At 42.7% G+C, this 11,822-nt stretch overlaps 1 protein-coding gene across 9 annotated transcripts in view; it reads right to left on the bottom strand.

Moving 5' to 3' along the window:
• The window catches only part of LOC100749423 (agrin-like), a 389,618-nt gene that overhangs the window by 262,226 nt on the left and 115,570 nt on the right, over positions 1-11,822 (bottom strand). For 4 of the 9 annotated variants that reach the window (XM_033324075.1, XM_033324076.1, XM_012392589.3 and 1 more), the window contains exon 2: positions 2,789-4,308. The exons of 1 other annotated variant lie outside the window; for it this stretch is intronic. In XM_033324075.1, coding sequence (XP_033179966.1) covers positions 2,789-4,109 — 1,321 coding nt within the window. In that variant the 5' untranslated portion in view covers positions 4,110-4,308. Of the gene's footprint in view, positions 1-2,788; positions 4,309-7,154; positions 7,215-11,822 lie in introns of those variants that run through there. 4 more of the 9 variants (XM_033324077.1, XM_033324078.1, XM_024371631.2 and 1 more) reach the window with 3 other exon arrangements.

Raw genomic sequence — 11,822 nt, 5'->3', positions numbered from 1 at the left:
CGCGACTTCGCCGGTTAAATCGAATTTCCGAAAATCCCGACCGAAAATACGACGTTCGACGAGAGCGGTTGACGATCACGGAGGGGTGGGTGAAGGTGAACGAGTTGCCTGGCGTTCGACGAATTCCTACGCCGTTGCTCGCAGTAAATGTATTGTCCTCTGGACAATGCAATGGCTGATTGCGAAGCGGTCGGACGAAAACTTGACCCGAAAATAAACCGAATCGCTCAAACGCCCTGTCGGCTGCTGCCAAATGCAGCCACTCGGAATAGTCGAGAACAGGAGGGGCGTCTGCTACCGACCCTCCTTTTCAACTTGCTATTTTTCCGGTCTTCTCGTCCAGGGACAGAGAACCTTCTCTCTGTTCGTTGCATGCGGTCATCGTTCGTCGAAAGTACCGACACGATACCGCTCGGAAATCGCAAGGGAAAACGTCCATGCCCGATGCCTCCTGGCCACTGTGTGAAAACTCTTCCTCTCTCTCTTTCTCTCTCTTTAGTTTCCTCTCCTCTTCTCGACGGCAGCATTTCGTTTGCTCGCCCTCTCGCTTTCATTGTTCCCGATCGACGTTTGCCGAATCGAACCGACGGCACCGAAAACACCACAGAAGAGATTTTAACGAATGACGCACGGCCAAACAGACACCTAACGTAGATATGTAGAAATAATAAAACGCAGAAGAGATAGTGCAATAAATTATAATATATCTACGATGATAATTTTTGTGGAACTACTCTATGTGTGTATAAGAATGGATACTCAAACGTAATTGGTCGAGTCACTGATCTATAGAACGGGTACCTACCGTAATGGGAGAACTCGTATATGAATCTCGGAATGAGACATTTATTTATTTTTCAATTGTGAAACTCGGAACGTTCTGAATCCATTGTTGTATACAACAATAAAGTCTAATAAAGTATATTCTGTCAAAATATTTGTAAGCAATGTCAAATATTTGTACGTTCTACGTACACGTACGTTATAGAAAATGAAAGAATTACCTGCACTCCTTAAATTTTAATCTACGACTAAATTATACTCGCGCGCACAAATAAATATTCATACCACTTGTAGCGTTCGTTGATTAATTTAATGAAAATGTAATTTAGATAATTGATAATCACAATCCTGTGTTATATGCTTTGAATTATTTTCACGAGTAACCAAGGAAGTTATTAATTATTGACTAGACTAATTGAACGATATTAAATTATATATTGTTCTCAGCATCGTTTTACATGCGCTTTTAAACCGTAATTGAATTTCGAATCAAAACATAGAACAAACGTCATAGGTGAACGACGAGCTGGTTCAAAATGAGTCAGTTTATATTCCTCTAGAGAGCACAGCATGATGCCGGTTCCCGGGCGTGTTGCTACCTCATAAACGAGGAGGGAAAGATGTCCAATGATTCTCCTGACATCTGTTTTCTCTCACCATCTTACACGCTTACTACGTACGTGTCTTACAGTCAAATAAATTTTGATTGCAACTAAATAATATCTACTTCTTCTAAACGTATGACCATCAAAAAACGAGTTACACCTTCTTTCGAATGGTAAAAATTATCTTTTTTAAATATAATATGAATTTATATTTTTTAAAATATTTTTCAAACAATTTATATCGTATCTATCGTTCTGGTCTAAATAATTTCTATCATTGCCACAATATTCCCAATCTAACGCAAAATCATCAAATTTCAAATGCTTTCAGGTAAGTACTCAGAGCGAGTAACGAATAAAAGCGTAGTTACATAGGCAGTAACTAAGGAGGAAAATTTTCCAAAGAATCTGACAAAGTGCTCAAAAATCGTTTCCAAGTCCGACAACCGCGTCGAAAGGAAAATTTAATACATTTCATTCGGTGCGGTATCCCGTACATCGTGCGTCCGAACATTCACTGTGGAGCAAAATGGATTCCCAAGGTGTACGTCACTCTTGTCCACCTCTATTCTTTAAACCCTCTTCTTCCATTTACCGTTCACATTGTAATTCCAACCGAATAGTTTCGCTAGTGGCAAGTCCGTACGTGCCGGGCATGTCAAATTCGATATATAAAACTGGCTGGGAGACAGCAACCGTTCCGGCTTAACGTATCGTCAGCACGTGTCGTCGACGTCGCTGTTGCCGTCGTCGTCGTCGTCGTGGTCGTCGTCGCCGTCCATTATTATGGCGGTCACATGGACGACCGTAAATAATTGGTATCGGATGCTCATTAACTAAATGGCCCTTTGGTATCGGTTGGACGCGAAATGAAGAAACGAAATAACGGGGAACGAAAGAAAAAGAACATCCGCTATCGAAACAGACCTACTATTAGCACGCGTTCCAACAACGAGAAGAGTCTTTGTAGCCATAGCCGAGAAAACTTTGCTAATTTCGTATCTTTCTTTAACAAAGCTTCTCTGTTAGCTAGCGGCATTCGTTTTCCCTGGAACGTGACCTATAACTTTAAATGACTCTCATCGTTTCTAAAATAAATGTACAGGCACAAAGAAAGCAACTGGTTTGAGTAAACATCACGGCGAAGAAGGAATCTGAACGAGAATACCGATTCCTTTAAGATACCGTTGTTGTCTTTATAGTACCAACAATTTTCTCGTTACGTTCTCGGTCGTAAATATAAGAAATTCCTAACTACTAAGACTCTTCGCGTTTCGGAATCGTATCAAGCGATTCCGAATATGTTCATAATGCAAACTATGTATCCATTTGAAAATCCTTGTAAAATATAAACCCGATAGAATGGAAACTAGCGAAGAGATATAAGCAAAATGACTCACAGTTTAGATACAGTAGAATTCCAGCGACGAACACGAAGATAACAACAAGAAGGACCAAAAGGAGTAACAGTATGGTAGGCCTGCACCAAGGATTTCCGACGACTTCCGTTTGCCTGCCATCCTTCCCACGTTTCTGGTCAATGACGCTCGACTCCCCGCTAACATTCACTACTACGCCCTTGTACGGATACTGTGGCGTCTTTTTCTCGGCCAAGAATCCATGATCATCCTCGGGATCCGAATAAACGCCGTACGCCTCGAAATTGTTCTTCCTGTATCCGTTCATCTTTTCCGCGTTTGTCTCCTCTTGATCCTGAGTCTTTCTAGCGTACGCGGCAGACGAAGAGGAACCCAATTCACCGATCTTCAACGTTTGATCGTACGATTTATCTTGATACCTCGAGGACGAAGAACCGTCGTATTTGGCCCTCTCGTAACTCTTCGAGCTGGTCAACTCGTACTTCGAGTCGTACGGCTTGGCACCGGTTTCGTAAGCCTGTTCTTCGTACTCGTACGATCTAGGCTCGTACGATTTACCCGTTTCGTATCGCGGCAGTGTCCCGTACATCTTACTGACAGAGTGATATTTACTTTCGTATTTTCTGCCGGAAAGGTCTTGCTGCGCGGCGCAAGACAACTCGTAAGCAGAATCGTGCGTCTTCACCCCGGATTCATAGCCTTTCGACGGAGTCGGCTCGTACACTTTGCCCGAATGATGATGGTGATGGTGATCTTTCTTCGGCTCGAGCTTCAACGTTTCTTCCGCGTATCTAGATGCGTACTCGTAATCTGTTAAATCTCTCGAGTATCGCCTACCACCTGCCTCCTGAAGTTCCGTAGGATAAGTCCTGCTGAGCTTCTGGGCATCGCTTCTCTCGTACGGCGCGTCCAAGTCTGACTCCTGATACGTTCTCTGATCCCCCCGACGATCGTACCTCAGGTTATCCTCTGGATAAATTCTGTTATCGTATCGGTCAATATCCTCCCTGTCGTATGGCTTTCGTTCGTAGCTTCTGTAGCCCCTGCTCGACTGATCGTGGTAGCCCTGCTCATACGGGGGCAACCCCGATGCCGACTGGCCATCCTGATACGGCTTAGAATCTTGGTACTCGAGGTACCGGGAGGATCTACGCTCGCTACCATAGTCCATCGAGCCTTCGACCACGTTTGGCAATTTGCTGCTTAAATTCTCACCGGTTCCGGTGGACAACGCCTGGCAGGTCTCCGCATGCTCGACTAAATTAGGCAGCCTCGATAACGAGCTACCTGGTGTGTTCTCCGTCAGGTCGAGCTTCAAACCGTTGCTGCTCGTCCTGCGCATTTTCAGAAATTCGCATGTTCGATCTCGAGCGACGAACGACCGCGACGACCGCTCGTGTTGCTCGATCGACTACGATTCGCGCGCGACTCGTTCTAAATCCCTTTTCGTTACATCGACGGAGAAGTCATTTCGGACGCGATTAACGCGCTTTCGTTGTTGGACGAAGCGTAGGTGTTAGTGGGGGTGAGTTACACAGAATCTGAAAAGAAGAGAAAAGAGAAGAGGGTTAGTGAATTAGTTGGAGTATTAGTAGGATGGATAGATTTGGCGTTTTTGGTATATTTGTTAAACCAGTGCGAATATCCTGTCGTTCGTTAGTGCGATGAACGAGAAAAGACATTGTCAAGGATTTTACCACGGATGGAATGAATCTTTGCAACCACTTGATAATATATGCAAGCGTTATAGATAAAAGTTAATCGTGGGTTTCGTTCGTGTTAAGTTCATAAATATATGATAATATTAATTGCTTGAAGTGTACTGGAAACACCGCTGCATTCTAACAACTAATTAACTTCTAAACTATAGATCACACCGCGGATATGCGAATATAAACAAAAGCTATAAATCTTTCCTACGTACGTCGGGATAATCGCCGTAAGAATCTTAGAATCCATAATCGTATCTACCACACTCGCAACGCGAATAAATATTTTTAATTGCGGCAGTGCATTCTAGAACTGTGGGTGCAAGTCGGATCAGCGGTTCACCAAGCTCTTAGAGCGTGCTTATCCGTAGTCCGTTATCGATATGTGTATCTCAATACAGCGTGTTCGGGGCCGCAATATTCTGTAAGCGCTGCTCCAGACCACGATTACAGCCGTATGCTCGCTACCTCACGAATACTCGATATAACAATGACAACGATAATACTCGATCGTGCGTGACCGAAATGCAACGTTCGTTGTGGCAGACGATAATACCAGACTGGTATTCTCATACGCACTGTCTAAATCCTAAGGAAATTCATACCCTATGTGTCAAATCGAATCAACGTTTCGTCTCTTGTAACTGTTGCTCTCTGTCTAACGCGAGTGATTATTTTATGCGTTTCAACTTCAAATAGTGCTACGTACGAATATTCGTATTGCCAGTGGACTTGATATTTATTTATGCCTTTCAGTTTTAGAAATTTTCTCGAATGAAATATCACAGAACTGGATCAAAGTGGCTTTGAGAAGTTTTGAAATAAAACTTTAAAATGAAATGTACGAACGTAACGTTGCCTCTTAATGGATTAATCTTGTCACACAGTACTTTATCGGAAACTTTTTATTACAGATGACGGTATATACTACTGGCGATTGAAAGCAAATAAAAAAGTAATAAGACGACTGCAACTACGACAAATCTACTTTAGATGATTTATATCAACGATACACTTTCACGTAACAATTTCTAAATCAAACACACGGTTTGCTGATCGAAATTTACGAAAGAAAAGGCAGTTATCAAGCGGGGGTGTGGGAGGGAGCAACGGGCGAGGCTCGATCGATAATTAATTAAGCATGATTGCGGAGGAACGACAAAATGTCACGTCTCATCGAAAGTTTCCGCGGCAGCCCTGGCAAGAATATCGTTTCGACGTAGTTGCGGCAACTTCTCAAGTAACGTACAATGAGAGCTCTGCAAACAGTGTCTCGTGAGGATGGCGTTTATCTTTCATTCGTACGTATCTTACGCGGAAGCCTCGCTCTCATTAATGTGTAATGGCGTAATCCCCTCCTGTCATAGAGACGCGACTCGTGGACCACCGATAAAACGAAACTTTGTTCCTTGACGTAATTGAAAATCTTTGATCGAGCCACGATTCGCCGGGATTCCAATCTGAATTATTTGATCGTCTCGCGCTCTAACGTGACCAATCGAGAGACGAATTCTTCGCGAAAACTATCACGTGCTTCGCCTCAAAATTAAAATCATTTCTGAACTTCCAAATTGAATTTTTTAACCTGAAAATTGGATGGTCGTCTTCGTTAATCGAAAAATTTTAGCTTGATATCGAAGTTTCGAGGAGTAGGAATTTATAATGTGTAACGTATTTATGAATTCACGTTATAAATTCGGCGTAAATCGAACGTAACGATATTTAATTTTTCATTTTCATAATCAATAGCCAATTAATTAATAGCCAAAAATAAATAACCTTCTACCGATATTTTTAATATAATGCGATAAAAAGTCGTTATCCTGTTAAAAGTTCGTTCATACGCATCGAAATAAACACAACGTTCGAATATTCGTAAGTGGTATCAGTCCGTACGTGGTCAAACAAAATTGAAACGCCAACGTACCAATTATTCCGAGTTCGTGAAGTCAAACAAAATCAGTCGCTGATCGATCCACGTTATAATGCCGGTCGCATCTTCGCCGTAAAACGATCTTCGTCGACTAAACTGCAGTAATAAGTGCGACAAGGGCTCAAAGGAGATCGCCGTTCCGCATGTAAATACGATTAGTTCCGCAGCGTAACTTCATTTACGTATATTAAAAGCGCAGATAGCCCACTTTATGCAAACGACGACAGGATGGGCGTGGTGAGAGGTGAGCCAAGTCCCAAGGAGAGAACCTGGATAGGTGGAGAAGGGAGTACGGAACGAAAAAGACAATGAAAAGAAAAAAGAAAATGTTTTGCCGGGAGCAATAAAAAATCAGGGAATCGACGGACCAAAGAGGAACAGTCGTCGATTTTCTGTATCAGTTTTTCTGAATCCTCATTGTCAATCGCTAAATACTCCATTCAACAGACCCACAGTCTTTAGCGACTTCTCGCGCAACTGACGACGTTTGTTCGCAAAAAAGATATCCGCTATTACGAGCTGTCTCGTTATGAAAATATAACCGCGGTTAAAAATGGAATGTTCCGCTTCTCAGACCACGTTGCTTGTTCGGTACGCAACCGTACAACGAGAACGACGTCGATTTTTGCGTCCTTCTAATTTGTTTTTATTTTTTGATAATGGAATATTCAGATGACAATTGTGCAATAAACGAGAGTTGGTTGTTTGGAAGAATCGAGAGGAAAGCTGCTGATATATCACTTACGCCAGAGCTGTCCACGGGCAGAGCTCCTTACGCGGCTTTGTCCTCTTCTACCCGCGGCCACTAGAAGCAGACAGATCAACGCATTTTCAGGCCAAGTTATGTTCGTTGATACATATGTTCTGGTAATAGAATTTATATAGACAGCTTCTTATATCATAGAGCTTAGCTTGGACAGCACTGACATATGCCATATACGCCACTACGTATTAATAATTTCAAAATATTGGAGCGAAAATGAAGGAAGAGAAAAGCAGATCATACGACGCAGGGTGTTCAAGACGTTAGACATGCCAAACTAATATAATTATAGAATTTTTCGTTCGCCATGTTTGGGTCCCTTATACAATTACGGTTGGTCGATGATTATTGTCACGGAGGAACGTCGACCAGCTGCAACTATTCCACGACCGTACGTTCGGATTAGCAATGTCTCGCGGTGGACGTTTCGCTGTTGAATACCGCCGCGCCAAAACTATTTTCACTAATGAAGCACCGTTAAAACTTTCCCGATATGCCCTCCTACGAGGCTGGAAGTCTGGTGATTCCTTACCGGACCAGTATATACCATTTGTCTGCCGTTCGATCGCCGGATATTCCAAAACTGCACGCCGAATATTCTGGCTAATGATTGCGCTCATGTTACGACCACTCGATGTCGTCGGGATTATGTACCACTTTACCGAATCTTCCCTCAGACATACGATAGCTTCTGAAACCGATATTGCATGCATCTCACTCCATTTTCCGTTTTCTCGTTTCCTCTTTCGCGAGCTGCTTATATGCTTAGGGTTGTAGACGAGAGGCCGCTCGATTCGATAAACTGGCTTAGAAGGTATTTATAGAAGTTTCTGTTTAAAACGATAACAGATTAGCGAAGTGGACGTGTCAACCCGTTGATAGCGTAATAAAATAGAGAACCATATCTTCAATTCATGGGCATTACCATAACAACATTTAACAATGTCTGTGTGACGAAAATATTGAATAACGCGAACAGTATGTGAAGCTACAAATTTTTTACCATTTCGTACAACGGGACAACTGTGAACTGTTACATATCGACTAATCCGAACATACATGCATATTCATCTTAAAAAATTAACAAGTAACAAATATTCAAAACCACGTCCCACTGCTTTTTCCAAAAGTGTTACCATCGCGAATTTGCATACAAAACACCATCGACCCGATCTTCTTCTCTCGTCGGTATTTTTATTCAATTCGAATACATTTACTTATCCCAGGCGCCGCAGTTTTCCCACTAACATTACCAACATCGGTCGCCTTTCAATTTCGGATGTGCCGAACCGTTCGCTCAACGGCGAACGGGAACGACTTCAATAATTTCGGATAGTCGATTGCAAGAGCGTCATTTTCGATGGAAATTTTATAGTCAGCCAGCGGAACTTCCGGTTTGAAAGCGCCGGCTTCTTCCTGACGCTCGCTGCCGTTCGCGCAAGCATTTTTCATGCATTTATTTGACAATTTGGCACGGTCCGATCGACTCGACCTCCAGCTCGACCTCCAACTCGACCCAAATCGGCTCCCCCTTCGGCACACTCACAAAAACCGTTGAATTATTTATATTTTTTTTCCGGTAGGTCGCAGTTGCACCGCGAGATGCAAATGCATCTACTTTTTTGTCGGCTCTTTGAATGCTTAATGCTGTGCCTGGCCGTGGTTGACGAGTCGCAATCGGTCAATGAGTGAAAAGATTCAAATGTATGATCGCGAACGAGTCGAAGGAATTCAAAGCACCGCTATCTCGCGGTTTCTAATTTAATTATTGGTATCTGCTGATTAAAAAGATAGTAAAGAACTGAACTTATCGTCTCGAGGTATTCTATCAGTGAAAATTCTGATAATCTACAGCTATATAGTAATTAGAATTCTTTATCGCTTTAATCTTTGTGAATATCGATGCAAATAGGAAATAATATCGCACATACTAATTCCTGGTCGCAGTTATTAGAGTTTCGCGAGTGTGAGTTAGTTCCTTTCAGAACGGCGTACCGACGCCCTAACAGCAGCGCAACTATAGCTTCGTCAGAGCTCTGATGACACACAGATACCAAACTACTGATACTGATACTAATGCATCACTCTGTCGTCAGGAACTGATGAAGCTGCAACGTTGATGAAACATCGTCGGAATACTGTTCGAAAAGGGCCACAGAGTTTTCACGGGAAAGGCTGCGGAAGACAAGATCAACTTGCACGCCGGTGAAAGCCGCAAAAATCTAAATTTCGAGTAAAATACGCGAATGGCGGACTGGGAAAACGTTCCGATGTTCGATAAAACATTCGGTGAACTTTTATGAAAACGCATCGGCAGCATTTTTGGGACAATAACGAATAGAGTTTGCCAGTCAGATGTATTGATAAAAAAAAGAAAGAAAAAAAAATTGGGAAACACAGCACTCGTAAAAAAGTATACAGAATATAGAGAAATAAAAATGAAGGAAGGTACGCGTTATCGATACATGCCTCGAAAAATAACTCGTCGACCGTAGTAAGCACGTTAATTGCCCGAATGATCAACGATAACCGGTTCAAGAAGAGTACGTTTCATTATCGAATCTGTCTGGTTGTCAGCAATGCGTCGATTGCAAACGATACCTCTTTATTCCTCGGTTGTCTATTCGTTTGAATACTAGCGTTTATGAAACTGCTATCCCCAGAACGGCTGGTTGTATAACACGTAATTAAACTGATGAACGGGACAACGATTAAACGTGGTCGAAGCTGATCGATCTGGATAGTCGTGCATGCGAGCTCGCACTGCCGGCAAAAGTTAATCGAAATTGGCAGACGTTGGCCGAAATTGATGAACACGGTGTATCATCGGAATAGTGGGAAAGCAAAGGAATAGAAATGTCAATAAAAATGTTTGAACGCGGTCAAGCAATTAGGAAGTCGTACAAATCCGTCAACAATAAATCGATTTACAATTTTCAGCGGAATATTAGCGTTTGAGATACCAGATAATAAATAAACCGCGATTAGTTTTATAATTAGCCACGTATTTATCGTTACATTCGTCTTTTTGTTACAATTCCGCAGGGCCTTAGCATTCTTTTCATCGTAGATAATAACATAAGGTAGCATTAGCGGATAATCAACGCGAAGAGCGATCAAATAACACCGTTCGTGAAGAAAAACAAAAGACAAAAAGGGTCGGAGTGCAGGTTCATCGCGTCTTTGTTCGTAATTGAGACAGCAAACGAGGAGAAACAGGTGGAGCCAGAGGGAAGGGTGCAGGAGAGCGAACGGAAGGGAAGGTGAAGTGCAGGTGAAATCGATTTTAGCCGACTGGTGCACCGACCTATCGCACCAGTCTCGAAAGTTACGTATTAGGTGCTTCAACCGTAATAGGTGCAATCAAACGTTAGGATTACGAGTGGTGCACTGGATGGAGAAGAGAAGAGAGGGGAGGAAGGGGTGGAGTGGTTGAAGGGAGGAACGGGTTGGCCCAAAGTTTCAGTTTCAAGAGCATAAGCGAGTGTGCGACTGTACAAAAGATCGTGCACCTGTAACAAAGCTAACATCGAATCGTATGCACGAAATTCGAACAGCGAATCGAATGTAGAAAATTAAAAGTAACGCGTGTCATCGACGCTAATACGTATCTAATCCTTTTTACCATTTTTTTTTTTTTTGTAGTTGTTTGTTCGATGTTTTGTTCGTTTTATTTGTAATTTAAAAACTCGTAGATTGACCATAAATTGCATCGCTTATTCGATTTCTATTCTGGCTATTCAATTTTATCAGCGAACTCCTACCTTTACGTTTAGCTACGTTTATTTAATATTATTTATATTTGTATCTATATTTTAAATTATCGATATTTCCCAGTATCACCCCTTGTCGAATGTCGCAAGGGAAAATAAAATATTTCACGTTTCTATTCTCTCGTACAGTCTTCACCATGATTATATGATAATCATAAAAATACCTCCGCTCCGATCCCGGTGCAATTATTTCAACTTCGAACGCAATAACAACTGCATCGACGTATTTTCGCTCCACGTGAATTTTTTACCATTCCGCCAATGCACCAGGCTTTGCTCTCAAGATTCGTGGATAAGAAAGTCTCCATTTGGACCGCAGTACGTGTGCCGGATGCGTGCAAGTACATGAGAAAAGGAACGAGAGGGTGAAACAGAAAATGAGAAGAGGAAAGGAGGGAAAAGACAGAGTGTAAAGGTGCGAGCACATTGCGACAGGTAAAAGTCGGTTGTGTACGTGTCTGTTAGTCGGTCCCCACTATGGTACTTCTGTGTCCGGCAAAAGTCCGCAGTACGCCCATGGGGCACTTTCATACCCCTAGAACGTCTCGACCGGAAGAGTTTCGCGTGGTCCGCCCATTGCTTTTCCCTTGCATTCCTCGCCCTACCATCATCGTACTGCCTTCTTCGCCGTTTCCATCTTCCTGTTCCAGGTTCTCCGGTTCACCGGTTAAATAAATACTTAAACGCGAACGAGGGCGACACTCTCTCGTTGCTCGTCTCGCTCGAGATCGTGTTATTACCCTTACGCCTTTTGTCTGCTCTGTCCTCAGTGTGCACGCGTTATAAGCCAACGATATGGAGAGGAGAAGGAACTGCGCCAGAATAAATTTTCTTGGAATTCTATGAGACTTTGACGGTTCCGCCTACGTGCTGTATG

The sequence above is a fragment of the Bombus impatiens genome, unplaced genomic scaffold, assembly GCF_000188095.3.
Source record: "Bombus impatiens unplaced genomic scaffold, BIMP_2.2 scf_1461, whole genome shotgun sequence".
In the NCBI taxonomy this organism is placed as follows: domain Eukaryota; kingdom Metazoa; phylum Arthropoda; class Insecta; order Hymenoptera; family Apidae; genus Bombus; species Bombus impatiens.
This window is presented reverse-complemented; position numbering and strand designations above follow the sequence as displayed.